The following is a 20,644-nucleotide window of genomic DNA, read 5'->3' on the forward strand; positions in this document are numbered from 1 at the left end:
TCGGCCGCTCGTGCCACATGAAGATGCCGGAGGCGTCGCTGCTGCCTACTCGTCACAGGAGATAATGAGGTGCGCGAGAGGGGGAGGGGGGGAGTGGAGTTTGTGGTGAGAATTTGCGCATGCGCAGTAAGGGTGGTCACGCCTCCCACCAGATTGAACTCCACCATAAGATGCTTCGCATCTAAAAGCTCTTCTGGATGAAGCTATATGGATAATTACATTTTCATTCAGCGATGTCCAGAAACAGAAGTGACAGACGTTTTAGCATCGCCCGTATGGTTATATTAATGAACAGTGCTTTAATTACGTACCGTGCGACGCGTGATACGAGATTTCAGCAGTGTTTCTGGAACAGACAACGTCCACCGATGAATTGCCGCCATTCTTCTCGCTACGACTGGCCTAGACATCACGAGCCTCTGCAGAGAGTGCGTTTTGCCGTCGAGCCGACATGCACAACAGAAGCTGCATTGGCAACAAGCATGGCATCATGGCTTACTCGGGATGCGCGCGAGCTATTCAGCGGAATAGTTATTGGCCTGTGGTTGTGACTTTGGCAGCGCCAAGATCAAGCTGCACATGTTTTGACACGCCGGCGGTGCGATTGCCGGTGATAGATGACCCCAAACCCAAGACTCTGCGCAATTTGGCGCAATTTCCGTCGATATTATCAGGATGGCGCAGTAAATCCTATTTGGCGCAGTTGGCGCAGGAGTGGAATCACTGAGAATGGTTTGCTGTTGCCAGCATGCCATAGACTCTGCAAGAGATCCTAGAGTACATTTACAGCGCAAACGCAAAGACGCACCAGGCATTGTGAGGCATTTGTTCAGCGGTGGTGGTGGCGGGCGTACGCACGGGAGACTGATTTCTTCAAATCTTGCAGGAAACCATCCGGGCCCCCCAAACTTTGTGCAGACCCCGAAGCCGTCCAAAAAGGGTTAAGCCATCCTGGAACCATCGCTCTTACACTCCAATGAGAGGCAACACAAGCTTCTGAATTCTACAAATTCACAACACTGCTAACTGACGCTACGTGGGCCTCGCGAACTTCGTGACGTCACTGGGCTGTGTAAAAGAAGCGAGCTCATCAGATACCGCGGCATTTGTTCAGCGGTGGTGGTGGCGGGCGGACGCACGGGAGACTGATTTCTTCAAATCTTGCAGGTTAGTCACTAAGCCTTAATATTCTTCTCTGTTGTACCGCCCACCACACCACTATCGCTTTTTTTTGCTGTTTTTCTGTTTTTCTGTTGTTTGCTTTACAAGTGCTGCGTGTCTAGAGGTGTTGTACATTGAAATTGTGCAGTGAGAATGGCAGCTTCTGACTTGTGTTTAGTGTGCAGTGAGAACACTTCCCCAATCCCGGTAGTTTCCATGTGCTCAGAATGTGGCTATGGTTATCATACTGGGCACTGTTCAGGAGTCACAAAGACAGCATTAAGTCAGCGAAGAGGCGGCAAGAAAGACATGGAAGTGTCAAGCCGTGCGTTATTCTAGCTGCAGGCGTGAACGCGGCATTGGAAATTGCAGCTGCAGCAGACATCTGACACTGAAAATACTGGCAGAAATTAATCGCAAGCTGTCCACAAATACCCGCCATCAACTGCAAAATGGATCAAGTAAGCAGCTGAAGGATACAGTCCAAAACATGGAACAATCAGTCCAACACTTGTCAGCGCAGTACGATGAAGTACTCTCAGGCGAGATGAGGAAGCAGTCATCTGAAATAGCTACTCTAAAGAAAGGGTTTAAGAGGCTGAAGCAACCATTGACACTCTGGAATATCAAAAACTGCGACAGCAGCTCAACTACTTCGAACAATATAGCCGCCGGCAAAATTTAGAAATTCATGGTCCTGCCACATAGCCAAAACGAACACCTGCTTGATAAACTGACAACCTAGCGAAACAGTGAAATCTTGCCGAGCTCACACCCAGCTAATACTGACGGCTTGCATAGGCTTCCGCCTAAGCCAGGTAAAGAACCAGCGGTGCTCGTTCGCTTTGTATCGCACGTTACACGGGACGAATGGATGGGCGAAAAAAGGACATCTGAAGACCACAAAATCGGATGTCTACTTCATAAGATAATCTGATGGCAGAAAACAGGAAGCTTTTATGGCTCATGAGGAGTAGGGCACAAGAAAAGCACTATCAGTTTGTTTGGCACAAAGAAGGAAAGTTGTTTTGTGCGTAAGGCACATGGCGAGCGAGCGATCCGCATTGAACACGAAGCCGATTTAGATAAGATACAGTGAGCTCCTTGTTTGGTTTATAACTCGCATACTTTTTTCCCCTGATGACAGATCATATAGTATAAGTTATTATAACAGCTGTATTTCAATTCTGCTCTGCGGTGTCGTTATTAAAACCGAATGATCATTTCCTATTTTTCATGTGAATAGCAGTGAGCTTGAGTGGTAAGGGCATGGAATTAGAAATGGCTTTGGATGCATTAGATCATAAATTTGACATTCTCGCATTTACAGACACGTGGTTTTCTTCGGTTTCTGATGTCAATCTTCTCTACGGTTACATGTGTGAAAGTGTCTACAGGAATAATCGTCGAGGTGGTGGTTGCTCACTTTACATTAAAATAACCTGAACTACTCTGTTCTTGCTGAATTTTCGGCTGTTCATGACGATTATGAGTCGATTGCTGTGAAGTGTTGTGGTACCGGATTGCAGCTATTTATCGTCACCTTCTGGCAATTTTCATGAATTTAATTTGTTTGTGAGCAAAGTTCTTAAATATGCTACCATGATAGGTCTGTCGGTTGTTCTGATTGGTGATTTCAATATAAATTTATTAGTAGCCAATTTTCAAACGCAATGTTTTATCGATGTCACAGAGTCATTTCATTGTGCTAAACACTATTAATTCGGCCACCAGAATAACGGCAAACACAGAAAGCTTAATCGATCTGTGTATAACAAATATGATATCGCAGATGTGTTCTCAGGAATCCATTACTTTTGACATTAGTGATCATCTGCCAATCTTTGTTTTCGTACCACGCCCCAAAAGAAATAACTGTCGTGCACACGATGCCCCTTTTTTGAGAAGGAATTTTAACAGTGAGGCATTGGATGCTTTTCGGCTCATGATCAAGAACATAGATTGGACAGACGTATATAATCAGGGTTCAATAGCAACTGTGGAAATAAAATTCAAGGGTTTTCAAGGACTTTTAAGGACCTTACGAAGGCTTTCAAGGACCTAAAGTAACACTTTAAATCGCAGAAAAAGGACAACGCCACTTTTTACAACATAAAAACTCATACTTTATTGCACCGAAGCAAAAGCAAATACATTTTTACAATCAATATCAAGACATATTGCACCTCACAATTAAAACATATTACACACACAGACACACACGCACAAAGAAAAGGCCATCAGTGGACTAGATATTAAGTTCATTTAGCTTTCCTTTATCTTCTTATTCATTTCTACAAGTTCCGCAGCGTTTTCTTTTGCTGTTTTCTGAGGCTGTTGGACTTCACAATAAAAGAGATCTCACTTGTAGCTTCTGCCCGCTCAGCGTAGTTGTCAGCGCAAGCTGTTAAGTCAGCAATCGTTTCTTCAAGCTTCCGCCTCTTACTTTCATACTGTGAATCTCTTCTTCAACTTGGCTTCTCTTGGATGCCTTTGCCTGCTCGTTCACATGTTTTTTTGTCTCCTCCAGAGGCCCGATAGCGGCTGTGTGCAGCTGATACAGATCTACGCATTCCGTTGTTATTGCAATGCTCATGACACCACCAGCCTTGCTTACTGCATCACAGACAATTCGCTGCGACACATGCGAGATCTCCTTGAGGTTTTCAACAGATACCTGTCGGTTGCCGCTAAAACCTATTTCAACAGGGGCCTGTTCATGGCTCAAGACTAGTAGAAGTCGTACAACCTTCCAGAGGTGCGTATATGATGAATCAATCTTTAGCAGCTCAAGATAAAGTTCATCCAGACTAGAAGAGTGTTTGTCAAACTGCCGCAGGTTGTGCTTCTTCTCCTGCAGAAGTTCTGCGTATTCACCAAGCACCGCATCGCGCTCATGCTCATCTAATCGTCCAACTGCAATGAGCGCGTCTAGGACTTTTCTGAAGCTTGGAAGACACTCATCAGGCTTTGAGGCCGTTTGGCGGGGGTCGAGCGAAGACAGGCTCCTAACCAGCTGATATGCTAGTGAGCTCTTCTCCTGAATTTTTTTTGTTGTAGCTATAAGGAACTGTTTGCATTCCATTTGAAAGGCAAATACTTCTTTGGCGCTCACCTTTGCAGCTTTGACTATTTGTTCAGCAGCATGCCCGATGTCAACCTTCTCAGCAGACACATGGTTATTTGGGTCTGCGAGGTCCATTTTGAGTATGCTTATCATTCCTGTAGAAGCTGACAGCACTGAGGATTTCACGAACCTCGTGAGGAGTTTCCTCAAGAGACTCTCCAGATCCCTTTTCAAAAAGAAGATCAGCGGTTTGTCCAGCTGGTATTCAGTGAGAGATCGTTTAAGAATCATGGCAATGCCAAGTGCAAACTCAAGTTTGGCCAACAGCAGCGGGTCCTCCAAAAGGCACATATCTGTGTGTATGATGCAAACCTTGGTGTGTTCACGTCTTTCCTTTTTGTGCGTTCCACATATTTCTTCACATCATCCCACAGTGCAATGGCACGTTCAAACACGGCTATATCTCAACCCAGCGATGTGGAGCAAAGTTCAGAGGGAATGTATCTTGGCTTGTAACAGTGGAGAAATCTTCTCTTGGTGCTGGTGCATCATGAAACATGGCACTGAGGCTTGACAGAAGATTTTCTAGGCCCCACTTGCTGGCAACAACACCCGCCCTGTAAGCGTTCTGAATGGTGTGTAGTCCGAAGGTGCCCAAGTTCAAACATTGAACTTGATGGTTTTTCTGCAGGTAATTCTGCATTCCTCTAAACCACTTCAGGTTTACATTGGGGCCATCCATCGACAGCTGGACGGTTTTCTCCAGCGGCAAATCTGTCAAGGCACCTAGAAGTTTCTCCTGGAGTTCTTCGGCGGTCGAATGTCCCATGAAAACCGACGTGTAGTATCGCGTCGTTATGTGCTCCGGCGTTGTGCTCCAGAACCGCAAGTGGATGTCTATCTGTTTTTTCTGTAAACAGTCGTTCAAGGACTCGTCGAAAAGAATGGTGTACCCATCAGACTGCCCCGCTTCGCGTTTCAGGCAAGAGAGAAAAAATGGTCTTAGACCATGACACACAACATACGCGGACTTCTTTTCTCCACAGGAAATGCCTTAGCAATGTTACTATCAGGGAACCTTTTCCTGAATAAGTCCCCTCTACGGGATGATGAGTTGTAAGAGTAGTGGGACGTCACCATCTTCAGGGTCCACAGTATCTCCGCGTCGGTCACACACTCATGCGCTTGGCAGACGCTGCTCACATCGGACGACGATGGAAGTGGTTCTACGCGTTGCTCATTAACGGCTGGCACCATGTAGGTCTGCACGTTACCATGGACTGTAGTCGCTTTCGTGTTCGCAATGTGTCTTGCACTCTTCATGTGACTTTTAAGGGCAGACTCCCCCATTGATGACACGTCGAAGCTCTTCCCACATGGCTTACACTTTGCCCGATGCGAGTTTGACGTATCCGGTGAAATCCACTCACTATAAGCAGCAATGCATAACCACGACGGCTGAAAATTGCACTTGCCCGGCATAGTGCCGGCATAAACGACACGACTGCGAATATCTGCGCACACTTGCACACAGGCTCCACAAAAAAAGCTAGGCTTAGCTCCGTCGTCGCTGCTGCCTTGTACTGGAAGAGCACCACACTACCACAACACCATAGAGTTTAATATACTGACTCTAGAGGAAAAGCTGGGCCGCGAGACCTATAACCACAAGAACGCTGACATCTTGGAACGTTGTCATTCTGCCATCACATATCAATCCTAAAGAAGCACCTGCACAATTAAAAACGTGCGGATATTGTTTTGTGTTTATTTTGAATACTTCTACGAAAGAATCGACGGCTATTTATGAAATTACTGCGCGCGGAAAGGAGCGTTTGCAGCGGGTTAACTAGATGGCACCACCGTATCAACACTCGCGAGTACGGGAGTGTTGCTTGCGGCCGATTTGCGCCGGTTTGCGCGTCGTGTCAAAGCCCCTGAAACTTCGTTCGCGACGTGTATCTCGTAGTTGTCATAGTGTCCCATTGTGTGCGTCTTCTGTCGCCGCATACCACTCGACTTCATGTGACAGCCCTTTTTTTTTCTTTCGAGCTGGAAACTTCAGTGCATCAGTGCAAACCAGGACGGACGGCAAAGAAGAGATGAGACAAGCCCTGAATGTACGAACTAGTCGCAACCGATTTTTTTATACTTTTTAACGGCGATAAAGCTTCGTGGGCCGTGTAACTTTAGTTTCGATTGAAGCTTTCGGGAGATGTCTCACCCACATTCGCCGCTGCATGCTGCAATCGACATTGTTCTGCTTTACGGCTCTCTGCGCTGAAGTACGGCAGCAATGAGCTGAAAAAGAACGTTGATACAGGTGTCTCGCCATTGCAAGTCAAATCAGCGCGTGACCACGGCCTACGGACTTTGCTTCGAGCTGCGAATCTGTCGAGTGACCTTTGTGCCAGCGAACGGAGAAACTTTGGTAGGGAGTGCCTAGTAAAAACCATGCACAAACAGGTGGAAATTTTAACTGTTATCAACCGGACCAGCTGCACAGACAACCGTACACTAACACACGGCTTCACGCATCAAAACACAGCTGATGTTCTCTGAACAGGGCGTAGCTGGCTTAGGTTGGTAGATTAAAACTGATTACCACCGTCAAATATAGCGAGCGTCTCAGGGTCTGGCAACGCTGGCAACGATCGTTTTGTTCCATCATGGCGGAACCCATGCGGTTATAGGTTCCAATGCATGGGCCCTATGGGGAGCTTTTCCTCTAGAGTCAGTATATTAACTCTATGACCAACACTACTGCGTTATGGCTAGAGAAACGGATTGGATTGGATGCTTTGTTGGCTCGAGCACATAGTTGCCAGGCGCTCAAAGGAAATCCGCTAAATTACGGCTGAACGTACTTTGATTGACGAAATTCAAGGACTTTTAAGGACCTCAGACAAATTTAAGGGTTTTCAAGGCCTTGAAAATGCCATTTTAAAATTCCAGGGTTTTCAAGGGTTTCAAGGACCGCTACGAACCTTGATAATGAGACAAATCCGAATTTATCTTATGATTTATTTTTGCAAAAAGTAAAACATTCATAAACACTGCCTTTCCACTACATTCAGTTAAGTGTCACCGGAAATCTAGAAACCCATGGGTTACCCGTGAGTTATACCACAGAATTCGAATGAGGGATAGGTTATTCGATACTTTCGTTCGCGTAAAAGATGACACGATACTCCGGGAATATAAAATCTGAGGAACAAGCTTAACTCGGATCTTCGAAAAGCTCGCACTGAGTATTACAAAATATGTTTGCGTCGATATCAGGTGACCCCAAAAAAATGGGGTGCAATCCGGAGGCTCAGAGGCAACTCAAACAGTGTGATCCCCAGCACACTTATCTTTGATAATGTGTATTACACTAATACTTTACTAGTAAACAATTCAACGATCACTTCTTGCATGCGGGTATTGCCAATAACACTCGTACAAACAATTCTACAAAGTATCTATGTGGATATATATCATCTGACAGCACCAACTCCATGTTTCTTTCGCCGTGCACTGAACATGAAATCTTTAATTGAATCAAGTCTCTGAATCCAGATAGCGCAGCCGGATTTGATGAGATCAAAGCAAGACCGATCATTCATGTTGCTGATATATTATGTGCCCCTCTTTGTCATATGCAATAGCTCGCTGGTTGCCGGGATTTTTCCTGGTAATATGAAAATAGCCAGAGCAGTAATTTTGCACAAAGGTAGATCCTTCAATGACCTAAATAATTACAGGCCGATATCTGTGCTAGCTCTTACCTCTTTTTTTCAAAAGTATTAGAACTAATTTTAAAGATCAGGTTAACCCAATTTCTGGATCAAAAACAGGCGCTTGTCGACCATCAATATGGTTTTCGCAAGAATAAGTCCACAGAAGAGGCACTGCTGACTGTTAAAGAAGAAATACTAGATAATTTCGAAAATAAGTGATATACTGTTGGAGTTTTCCTTGACTTCAAAAAAGCTTTTGATTCTACAAAGCATCACATTTTGTTTCAAAAGCTACCTTTATATGGAATTAGAGGTGTTACATTAGACCTTATTAATAGTTATTTTTCAGACAGATTTCAATTTGTAAGCCATAACAGCGTATGCTCAGAGTTGAAAGAAATAAAGTGCGGCATACCCCAGGGGTCCATATTGGGTCCCCTATTTTTTATCATTTATATAAACGATATCGTGAATATACCGTGTGGGAATCGAGCGCGCCCTTCCCTTTGGCTCCTTGTTCCCCAGCTAGCGCGCGTGTTGGCCCCGCGCGGCTCGAGCGCCGGGAACCGCCGTTAATCGGCAGTATGGTGACCACGGCGGCAGCGCCAGGCCTCTTTGTCTGGTGCGAGCCATGCGTCAGCTTCCCGGCGCGCGTACGGGCATGCCTGGACATGCTCACATGCTCACGCCACCAAGCTAGCTTACGTCACTGCGCAACGCCTGTCCTCATTGGCCGCCAGTGACAACCCCCTTCCCCCTTGTGTGCTCGCTTCTGTCGGGCCCTGGCTTGCCCGCGGGAGATGCACTCAGGCCGGCACAAGAGGTTGACGCGCTGCTCTGGCAAGGCGGCTTCTCGTCCGTGCGCTCGACTGCTGCCCTTTGTGTGGTAGTCTTAGCGCCGTTGGCAAGCGTACTCGATCGGTCTTGCGGAGTTCCCTTTTACGGCCTGCAAGCCCGTGACTGTCGTACTGTGCTGCATCTTGGGTTAATAAACCCGTGTTGTTTGTTGACATCCTGCTTCGAGTGCCTTTTCTGCGCCGTGCCGGAGCCGACGAACCCGGCCGTAGCGTCTTTGTTCGCTGCGGCAGTGGAGAACGTCGCGTCCCTTGCCGGTCGCCTCGTAGGGTAAGCGTCTCGCAAACCTATCTCCACATAACTGGCGCCCAACTTGGTTTCGGCATGGCAGCGGAGCAGTCCCTCTCGAGGCGCTCGTTCCTGCTCGATCCCGTGGCGACGGACTTGATCTCGTTCGATGCGGACGACGCCGGCAGCACGAGGTAAGCTCGCCTTAGCGGCCCTCGGCTTTCGGCCACCGGGAGAGATCCCGTCTTTGGGGCCTCCTTTGGTGATAACCGCTCGAATGTGGACTACAGTCCTAGCCCCGCCAGTTTCGGGTTTTCTCAGCTGTTCGAGACACACGCGGAGTACGTGCTTTCGGGCCCCTCCAATGCGTTCTCCGCTCGCTGGCCTTTCTTTGTTAGCAGCACAGCCGAGTGATTAGAGAGTTTTAGCAAGTTACGGAAATACGGTACGCAAATACGGTAAGGCAGTACGGTAGCGTTCCTCCTTTCCCGCTGGTTGTGCTTTTGCCGCTCCCCGTTCCAGTGACAATGCGTACCCCAAACGACAGTTGTCTCGTTAACAATGCGTGGGCTGGCGGGCAACAATAAGCCGTGACAACCCCACACTAAATTTCGAAAAAGCTTTTGTGGTGTTGGGGTGCCTTCCCGGCAAAAGGTCGACGACCTGGAAAGGAGGAGCGGTACCGTCCTACGGTAGCGTATTTGCGTACCGTATTTCCGTAACTTGCTAAAACTCTCTATTAACCCGCCGCACCAGAGCGTCCCTACCTAGGACACATGGTGATGGCATTCACACGCTCGCTGGCCCATCGTTGTCACGAGCGTAAAGGGTTGACCATGTCTTCCGCGAGCCAGCTCGCATAGGCGGCACCGTCGCCGCGTTTTCCGACAATCATTTTCCTCATGCGCGCCTTGGAGACACCTTCGGCAAATGTGAGCCACCGTGCTCCGTTGTCGATTCGTTTGCCTGTCGCATGAGACATCATGCATCCGTCGGTGCGGAAACCCTACTCTTCGCTGTGCCGTTTATTGACCCCTTGGGCCTGGCGTGCATGGCGGAGAACAGGCGCACGACCCTACAACGGCGGCGCCTGCCTTGGAGCAATTAGCGCTGCACAGAACTGCGGCGCGGCTCCGGGTAAAACATTGCCTTCCATCTCGCGAGGAGCACCGTTGTTTCGTGCGGTGCTTCGCGGTTGGTTGTGCGCTGGGAGAATCACGCGCGCCGACAGTGCTTTGTGCATCTCCCTGGTCTTTCGCTGCCCGTGATTCTCAGTCGCGTCTTCCTCGCGCGCACGGGTATCGTGAATGACTTCCCAAGCGGTGGCTACAGGGTCGTCCCTTTTGGCGCCCTACAACCATTTGCAACCTTCGTAGTGGCTACCGCTGCCTTTAAGTTCGGGACGCCACTCGAGATTTCGCTCGCCGGTAGCTTGACTGCTATGTCAACATAGTGCCATTGGTGGAGGAAACGAACCCCATGGCGCTAGTCTGGCTTAAGCGCTTGCGCGAGCTCTCGGGCCGCCTCGCGCGCTGGGCGTTGACTTTGCAGCGGTACAACTTCGTTGTGCGCTACCGGAAAGGGAGTTTAAACGTCGTGGCTCACGCCTTGCCGCGTGCCCCCGTTTCGGTGTGACACTTGTCTCCGCCTCTCCCCAGAGCAATCGCACCGAGTAGACTCCGGGGCCTCTGGCTCCAATGGGTCGAAAGGAGCGAACCCCGACGGCGAATTGACTTTTGAGTCATCGCCTCGGGTGAGCACGTCACTTCAGCCGGTATTCTGTTAAGCAGAGAAGAGATACCAAAGGTACAGCAGTGCGATCCGTTGGGGGCTCCAAGAGCCGTGCTCCCAAGGAGCAGGCGTATTGACAGTCTGGTATTGCTGTCGGCGCCGTGTGCCGTTTACGCAGGCTGGTATTGCTGCGGGCACGTTGGATTCGCATCTGTTTGTCGCCGGCGGAGTTCTCCTGCGCTACACATCCCACCAGAGGAAGCTCCCCAGGAGTCTTTTAAGGTGGGGGTACCCCGCAGTCTAAGGAAAGCCACCCTCGGCTATTTCCAGGACTCGCGGTTGGCCGGACATGCGAGTGGCCGTAAGACTTTCCAAAAGTTGTGCCGCTCTGCCTGGCCAGGCATTAAAGGGGTACTGACACAAAATTTCGCGGCCGAGATAGCCTGCTGGATCGATTTCCGTGTACGTGCGTGTACCATCTGCAAAATATCGACAGCGAATAAAGCTTGGAAGGTATTTTATGTGAATATTGAAGTTCGCGTGCGCGATCCAGCATTATAGGCCGCACCTGTTGCATTGACACCCTCGGAGGTGACCCGAGGTGACCCCCCTACTTCCCCTACGTAACCGTTGTAGCCGGTACAACAAGTTATGATGACGTCGTAGACGCCATTTCTGTTTTGACGCGCTCGCCGCTGCGCTGTTGGTGTCTCAAGAAAATTGTCGCCAAGAGACGACGATGAGGAGAACGAGGACGATGATGGCGACGACATCGCGCAGCATGTGCGGCAAGCGTGCGAATGCGAGAAGACGATGCGAACAGCGCGGAAGTGCGTCACACTTCTGTGTGCTGACGTGATCGAACGCTGCAGCCGCTAGGTGGTGATAGTTGCACCCGGAGGCTTGTCGTTTTTGAAACCGAAACTGACACTGGTCGGTAATGAGGAGCCTGTAATCAATTATCTGTCGCGCGCTGCAGCAATGATGTGCCGTGTGATGACTAACAGGCCCCCAGCAACACACTGCAGCAAAAGAACGCGAGGCCAAAATTTTTTTGTCAGTACCCCTTTAAACGTGACGCTCTTTACTACACGTGTGGCAATGCGTGAAGTCTCGTGCGGGCAAGCCCCCGGGCTCATGCAGCCGCCCCCAAACCCTTTCGTTGCCTGCAGCAGCGACTTGGGAGAGGGGAGGCGGTCACACAACCGCAGGAAAACCGTAAGGTTGGCCCCAAGACACGCCACCGGTACAACCTGTGGAAATGCACTTAAGCAACCTTTCTCCCACTAGCAGGCAGCAGGACTTTATTCCATACCATGGTAGTGAATGGAGAATAACCGCAAAGGTGCCCATACACGTCCGGAAGTGGTAGAAGGCCCTCTTGGTCGAAAATACCCTCTGACGTGTTGTCCAAGCCATAACCTGGCAAGCGCCCCCTTTGTTGGGCAGCACTGTCAGGCAGGCACCCTTTTTGGCAAGCCGGCTATGCCGGGGGCACTCCTGTCCACTCCTGCATCGCCCCGTCGCCTCCCTGCGCCTACCGTGCCGCCAACCTGCTGCTGAACCAGCTGGCCTGCTGTTCTCTGGTCCTTCCTGCGGGGGCCTGGTTCCTGCCTTCTGGCCTGCAGCCACGACCACCCTGCCCTACCCATCTGGCAGCCTCGGCAGCCGCCCGGCGGCTGGTCCACCCTCTCAAGCTTTGGCCCAGGCCCGAGTGTGGTCGCTCCGGCCTCCGTTCCTGGCTGCCTGCTGTTCCGGCCTGCCGTTCCTGTGTGGCCCCCTTCCCAGCGACTTTCGGCGGTTGGCTGCCGCACGCAACTGGCAGCCACGCCTCGTACGTTCCCGGCTGCCAACTTCTCCAGTCCGGTGAGCTTCAAGCGGGCTGGCTGCCCGCCCTTGTGCAGTCTTGCCCCCGTTCCTCCTGGGCTGGGGACCTTCTTCCCGGCGGTGGGCTCTCCCCGGTGGTGGAACTTGTGGTGAAACTTTCGGTGGAACTTTTGCGTGGCCATGGCCGACCTATGGACTTGTACCATCGGGAAGACGACACCCCCCCTGTTGGACTTTGCCCCGTTGGCCAGCACCCTTACGGCTGAGCTGACCTTGCCACTTGGCCTCGGACAGCCTCTTTCACAGGCTGGCCTCGGTCTTTAGGAGGGGGGAATGTGGGAATCGAGCGCGCCCTTCCCTTTGGCTCCTCGTTCCCCAGCTAGCGCGCGTGTTGGCCCCGCGCGGCTCGAGCGCCGGGAACCGCCGTTAATCTGCAGTATGGCGACCACGGGGGCAGCGCCAGGCCTCTTTGTCTGGTGCGAGCCATGCGTCAGCTTCCCGGCGCGCGGGCGCGCGTACGGGCATGCCTGGACATGCTCACATGCTCACGCCACCAAGCTAGCTTACGTCACTGCGCAACGCCTGTCCTCATTGGCCGCCAGTGACAACCCCCTTCCCCCTTGTGCTCGCTTCTGTCGGGCCCTGGCTTGCCCGCGGGAAATGCACTCAGGCCGGCACGAGAGGTTGACGCGCTGCTCTGGCAGGCGGCTTCTCGTCCGTGCGCTCGACTGCTGCCCTTTGTGTGGTAGTCTTAGTGCCGTTGGCAAGCGTACTCGATCGGTCTTGCGGAGTTCCCTTTTACGGCCTGCAAGCCCGTGACTGTCGTACTGTGCTGCATCTTGGGTTAATAAACCTGTGTTGTTTGTTGACATCCTGCTTCGAGTGCCTTTTCTGCGCCGTGCCGGAGTCGACGAACCCAGCCGTAGCGTCTTTGTTCGCTGCGGCAGTGGAGAACGTCGCGTCCCTTGCCGGTCGCCTCGTAGGGTAAGCGTCTCGCAAACCTATCTCCACAACCGCTTACACCTAAAATGGTCCTCTACGCCGACGATACCAGTTTACTTTTCTCTGGTAATAAATTGGCTGATTTGGAAACAGCGAGAAATCATTGGTTGGACGAACTGCTGATTTGGTTGTCTCTCAACCAACTTCAGCTAAATGTGTCTAAAACTAAATACATTGTTTTCAAACCTAGGAACAAACCTGATGACACTGATATTTCTCTTTGTTTTGATGCTTGTACTATTGAGCGGGTATCGGTATTCAAGTTTCTGGGAGTATTGTTCGAACAACATTTGAACTGTACACATCATGTAAACAAATTGCACACTAGTATTTCTAGGTCTAATCGAATGTTTTTTTAAATCCGATATCTCATTCCGACTTGGCTGAAACGTTAGCTGTATTATTCGATGGTACATTCTCAACTATATTACTGCCTTCTAATCTGGGGAACTACAAGCAAAACAAACTTAAGTAGGCTGACAGTCCTTCAAAGCAAGCTGTCCGACACATAGAAAACCTTGCATGGCTTGACCACACAGCACCATTTTTTTCAAAAATGAGATATTAAAAGTTGATCAGCTATATAACCTCAGACTTGCTACATACATACACAGAGAAATACGAAAAAATAAATCAACTTTTTACACATGTACCTAACTACACCGAGCAATATAGTCTAAGATATAGCCACTTCGAACTTCCGCTTTGTAGAACCAAATACGGGACTAACCAAATAAATACCTGATACCTACTTTTCTAAATCAACATCCGCAAGTTCTAAATAATGTGAATGAAGCCACGCCAACATCTGTGTTTAAGCGTGCTGTTAAGTCATATTTGTTGTCCTATGTGCCTTCATAGTATGAGCAAGACCTCAGACACCATGTGGTTTAAGACCTTTGTTTCAAAAAGAAAAATAATTTTTGATTACATTATTTTATGTGTGTCGTCAACTGCTGCTGATAGTACTATGTCATGTTTTTCTCTTAGTGCTTCCGCTCTGTATTTCTATTGTATAATTTCTTGATATGTTCAAAACCCTGTTGAACAGTGCTTGGGTGGTAGGGCCATTGTCAGGCAGTTAATCTGCCTTTAGCCGTACCATCCCTTGACATGTAACATGTTGAAAATAAACAAATAAATAAAATAAATGAAAAACAAAAAGAAACGACACCACACAAGCGCAGACTATCAACTGACTTTATTCGGCGATTGTCAATGCATATATATACCTCCAAGGCAGCCTTACCACACCTGCGCCACGCAATCGACAAAACAAAAGTGAAACAGAGTGGAAAAATTGCACTATCTCCCGCTAAAGGGAACCATGTGCGGATGCGAAGCAGTGGGGAGACTGTTCGCTTGAGCGGGAGATGGTGTAATTTTTTTTTCGTGCATTCTCGAGCCTGTGCCTTCCTCTGGCGTAGAATCGGCACTGTCTTCCAGTCTCCATCCAGCTCCCACTGTGTATTCGACTCCCAGAAAGTCGCAAGATCATGTGCGTCTGCCTCTCTGCAGTCCATGCCATTGGTGTCATCGTGGGATTCTTCAGCGAGGGAAGGACAGCACGAACGTCCCACATCTAGAGCCACAGAAGCAGAGGCGGCCATCGGCCGCTTGTGCCACGTCAAGACGCCAGAGGCGTCGCTGCTGCCTACTCGTCGCAGGAGAGAATGAGGCGCACGAGAGGGGGAGTGGAGAAGAGGTGTGTGGAGAGGGTTTGCGCATGCGCAGTAAGGGTGGTCACGCCGCACACCACCACCACCACCACCGGATTGAACTCCGCCATAAGAAGCTCCACATCTAAAACGAATCAGTGTATTACATATGCGATGAAATGAAATCAAACTCTGACGAGTGCAGGGACAGAGACGTGTCGCTTATGCAAAGATGAACCCTCTTTCTGATATGATAGGCTTCTAAAGCCAGCCGCCCATGCTCATTGTGGCTCCTGCCAAGGATCAACGTTCCTTCAAATCGTGCCTAACAATTGCAGCAAGCGTTAATATGAGCCACAAGATGGGCTCCTTTATCTGCATTCTTGTTAATCTTTTGTGCATGTTCCCTGAGCCGCGCGTTCACGCATCTTCCAGTTTGACCGACATAGGTCTTACCACACAGAGCGGGATGGCATAAACCACGCCAACGGCAAACGGGACGTAGGTCACACCGTGTCGGTTTTTGCACCCTCCTTTGCTCGCACCGCAGGTGCGGGAGCATAGCTTGAAAAGCTTGTTCAGGGCAGACAGCGCCAAAGTGACACCATGGCTGCCTGCCACTTTCTTGAGCTGATGGGTGATCTGATGCATATACAGGACCACCACAGGCCTCACTTTGTCCTGTACGGCGTCCGCCCTCTTGGCGGATTTCCTTTTCTGAATTAGCGTTTCAGCCACTGCAGTCAAGAGCAACTTGGGTAACCCTGCAGTCAAAAGTCGGCTGATCTGATTGTGAAGCTATCTTGCATCTTGTGAGAGGGCCCCGAGATGGCAGTTCTGAATCTTGGTCTCAACTTCAACATGGGTACCACAACAGACACGAAGAAGTTGGCATGTGCTGCTCAGCGTGCTGTTTGTTTGGTAGACCAGTCTCGTCACGATGTGGCTCGCACACGCGTTGTAAACGTCTTGTCGAAGCTGCGCACTCAACCCACGGTGGCCCCCTTGTCCCAGCAGGAGTATGATGCCGTTAAGAGGCTACATGAGAACCAGGACATTGTGATACTTCCTGCCGACAAGGGTAACGCTACGGTCCTTCTTGACAAAAGCAAGTACATCGAAAAACTGCACTTGCTTCTGAGTGATGAACGAACATACGCCCCAGTTGCAAGAGACCCTACACCTAAGCTACAGAGGGACTTGCAAAAACTACTGTCAGACACCTTCCGCATGGTGCCGCCTCAACACAAGCAGCTGTATTACAAATTGCTTGACACAATGGTTCAGCTCCAGCTACATACGGCCTACCGAAGGTACACAAGACCGATATCCCCCTGCGGCCCATAGTGGACTTCACTCGCTCCCCGCTCCACAAGCTGTCAGGTTTTCTTCACAGGGTCATCTCGCCACTGGTAGGCAAGGGTGCTAAGCATATACGCAACACGTATGACTTCATCGGAAAGGTCAAAAGCACAATAGTCGATCCGGACGAAGTCTTGGTTTCCTTCAACGTTGTGTCACTTTTCACGAGTGTACCCATAGACATGTCCGTGGATGTGTTTGTCGCCGCTCTCGACAAGGACCCGACATTGCCTGAGCGGTCTCCCCTCGAAGCGCACGACCTAGGCAGGCTACTCAAGTTCTGCCTGTCGAACACCTACTTCACCTTTCAGAAGTATTACCGGCAGGTACACGGTGCTGCGATGGGGGCATCGATTTCAGTGACTGTTGGTAATCTAACAATGGAGGCTATTGAAGCTCGGGCACTTTCCTCGTTTACGCCAAAACCAAAGTGCTTTCTGAGATACGTCGACGTAGCGCCAACAGGCAGAAAAAAGAGTGTTCCGCACTCGCCGTCATGGCTACTCGCGGCGCTGACTGACGCTCCCATGTTTAAATGTACATATATATACCCCATGAAGTGGACGGGGGGGATGGCCGCCGCGGTAGCTCAGTTGGTAGAGCATCGGTGATTCAAAGGTCGCAGGTTCAGTCCCTGCCCGCGGCAAGCTATCTCTTCATCCACTTTTCTTTCTTCACATTTACATTACACTTACTACTAACATCCCCTATTTCCTTGGCATTATTGTCTGTTAGTGCTCACTTGAAAGTTAGCACTCAAGCATGTGTTTACTTTGCCCTTCGTCTCCAGTTTGCGCTATTGCTCTTGTCATGACCTATGAACAAGCCCAAGCTGTCATTCTTTTAAGCTATATTTCTAGTTATTTGGGCTCTTTTTCATGTGTTTCTCTACATCTTTCAGTCCTATAACAATCATCGCAGTCTTCTCCACTTGTTGCATTCACACCTTTTCTTTTCTGCGTTCGTGCCCCAGACATCAAGGCTTTGATCGGAGGTTACTACCGGTCATGGCGTTCATGGCGTTAAGGTCGGTCATGGCGTTAAGGTGTGTAAAATTCCAAGGTCTGACTGTGACACCCTGTTTGTCCAGCTTCAACAATGTGAACATCGAGTGGGAGAGAAGAAACGAAGATGGCGAGAGTACTGCGACCGGATCATTCACACCGCAGACAACTTGTGGTCAAGAGAGCTAAACAGGCACCGTACTCAGTGCCCAGCTAAGTCCTAACAAGCCGATGTGGTCCCCACATGCAGTGATGCTGCTCTTCCAAGTTACATTCATAACACCTTGTCCTTAGGCCTGAAGTTCACACCATCGACGACAAAACTCTCCTTCCATGTTTCTCACCATGGTGCGTTGTGTTGCTAGCCGCACCTCAATGAGGACTCTGGCAGATGCACCTCAGAAAGCATCGATTGGCTACCACATGGTAAGCCTTTAAGCACTGGACTTCCGTTAAGGAAGACAGCCACTCTCCTGAGAGACAATGAACTTTGCATAATTGGCTCGTGCATAGCTCCATTACTGAGCGATTTGTTTTTAGCCAAACAAGACAACTTATAGCAGAAACGGTTAGAAGGTACAAATGTCACCAATTTCCAGATACATTGATGACTTTTTGGTTGCTCTTCAGTGTAATTCTGCCATGTTACAATCGCTAACAGCGCAAACGATGAACATGCTTGAAGATTGTCTAGTCTTTTGTGCCGACACATGAGATGCCTGAAAACAACACCTTACGATTCTTAGGTCTGCAGCCGCTTTTTAGTGCTAATCATGTTGGTTGGTGTTATGAACCGCAGGCGCAGAAACTACTGTTTCCTTTTTCTTCCACATACAGCAAGCTAGTGAAGCAAGGCATAGAACACTTGTCTTTTGAATGCTTTGGACAGATCTTGCAGCCTAGTATTTCTTTGAATTTCAAAGCTCAAGTGTCCTACCTGATGGCTTGAGGTTTTCTCGAAGCTTTAATTGCATCTGTCGCAGAAGCTATCTTCTGAATTGGTAAGGTTGGGTAGAAGAAAGGGCAAGCTTTGGTCGCTACAACCAAAGAGAGGGAGAAGATAGTCGTCCCTCAACACACTAATGATATCTCACAGATTAAAGAAGATCGAGCTATGTGTCTGTATTTGAATGGAATTTTCGTCCCCTTACAATTTCGTCAATCTTCCCAAATTAACGAGCCACCTTGCAAAGTAAAACACAGCAATAGGTATGCGCAATGCATGCAAGTGTTTTGCCTTCCCCCGTGCAATATCGGATGGTTGTGCAAGAAAGCCGTAACTTTTTTCTGAAGATGCCTTGTAGTGGGTACTTTAGGCAACATTTACTATGGGACTGCATTTATTTCACTGTTTGTAGCGGTGGCACACATCAGGAGTTGCAAACTGGTACTTCATGCTTACTGCGTATCACCATTTCGTCCGTAGTTATGCCTTGTTTCCAGCAGCTACATATCAATGATATTTTACTGTAAAACGACAAAGCTGTTAAATATTGTCAGCTCAGAACAATGTACAGTAAACGAGGAAAGAATTGGCCATAAAATCTTTGAACATGGCAGTGCAACAGACACAACAGAGCATATGGCCTTGCCATTCTTAGAAATGTTGCCTTACAAGCTAGCTATAGTTCAGACCTTATAATCCTTCAATGACTTGTAGTTTCTCATTCAGAGCTTGGAATGTGCTTATGTTACACTACTTCTGCGTAAGTTCATGTCCAGATAGCATATACTCACAAGCCCAACGCTCTTCCCGCTGTTGATCGCTTTCTGCAATCAGCTTTGCCCAGTCAATGAAAGGGAGCGGCTCCTCTTTGTTCGGCCCTCTTCTCGCTTGCTGAAGCGTGCTGAAGAGGATAGAACATTAATCAGTGCCATATATTCATTCCAAATACAGTACCATATAGGACTGCATTTGTTGACTCATCATGAAATGTGTTCAATGCACAATCAAGATTTGTATTGCTCTAAGAGGTACTGCTACCAATGGCACAAGTGGGAAAAGGAGAGCCACATACTTCCTGTTCCTTGTGGATAGATGAGCTCCTCGATAAGCTGTTGTGCTTTTCGACGAACTTCCACAGTGCCTTCGAGCTCAATCTTAGCCTCATGGGTAGTGTAGACCCCTCTTCATCTCTCAAAATTTTATCTCCGTGCACCCAGTGGTATCTTGAAGCTCGCGGATTTTAGAGCCACCTTTACCTGCATTAAACATAACAGCATGATTAATTCATAGGCACAATTTAATGTCCCAAAGATATCAAGTGTATAGAGAGGTTGCAGAGAGGACTTATGAAAAACTCAAGCTTGTTTAATATGTTCCTAATGCACAAGTTGTAAGCAAATTTTCCACTTCCTGAGAACTATTTTGTCTATAACTTACTAGCCCTAAAGAATTCTGTCACTGATTCCAGTATTTTTAAAAACTGAACTCTTTATTGGACAGAATTGTACTCAGCAAAATATACAATAGCACAGTGCAATGATTGTGGCGGGCAGGGCAGTTAGCCGTCAAAGTTTCATTTCTATGTCAACACATGGCTGCTTATATTTGTAATTGTACAATGCAGTGTGCTCACTGGTGCTTTCATACATTCCATATGTACACAACAATTTGCGTTGTACATGTAATCTGATTACTAGAGATCAAATTTTAGGCAAATGCCTATTTTGTTCCTTACACTCCTATCGCGCCATTTGTTATATGAGCATGAATTAGAGGTTAAGAAGGGCTTTTATAATGTTTTTATAGTGCCTATAAATGCCTATTTTTGGTGTTCGTGCCTAAATACTTACAAATGCCTATCATGCCTAATTTCAAAATTGGCACTTATATGAACAATATTTAGCCTCAAGTTTCGCTCCCGGGTGCAGTTTGAGACCGTTATTCATGTTACCGTGCAACACTGACTGTTTGGAACTATGGAGTTCAACCTAGTCCTCTAGTTCAAGCAACTCTCGGAAGCAACCGCTAGCAGAGCAGTGAAATGGGACACGCCGGCGAGCATTCGCCTTTGCGCCGACATG

At 48.7% G+C, this 20,644-nt stretch overlaps 1 protein-coding gene across 1 annotated transcript in view; it reads right to left on the bottom strand.

The window, feature by feature from the left end:
- The window catches only part of LOC119377238 (probable ATP-dependent RNA helicase DDX43), a 183,832-nt gene extending 163,406 nt beyond the window's left edge, over window positions 1-20,426 (bottom strand). Inside the window, exons 1-3 of the mRNA XM_049411562.1 lie at window positions 20,414-20,426; window positions 19,636-19,711; window positions 19,355-19,464 (exon numbers count right to left, since the gene is read on the bottom strand). Coding sequence (XP_049267519.1) covers window positions 19,355-19,464; window positions 19,636-19,711; window positions 20,414-20,426 — 199 coding nt within the window. The remainder of the gene's footprint in view (window positions 1-19,354; window positions 19,465-19,635; window positions 19,712-20,413) is intronic.
- Between the last annotated feature and the right edge of the window lie 218 nt (window positions 20,427-20,644).

Source organism: Rhipicephalus sanguineus, unplaced genomic scaffold (assembly GCF_013339695.2).
Source record: "Rhipicephalus sanguineus isolate Rsan-2018 unplaced genomic scaffold, BIME_Rsan_1.4 Seq417, whole genome shotgun sequence".
NCBI classification, from domain to species: domain Eukaryota; kingdom Metazoa; phylum Arthropoda; class Arachnida; order Ixodida; family Ixodidae; genus Rhipicephalus; species Rhipicephalus sanguineus.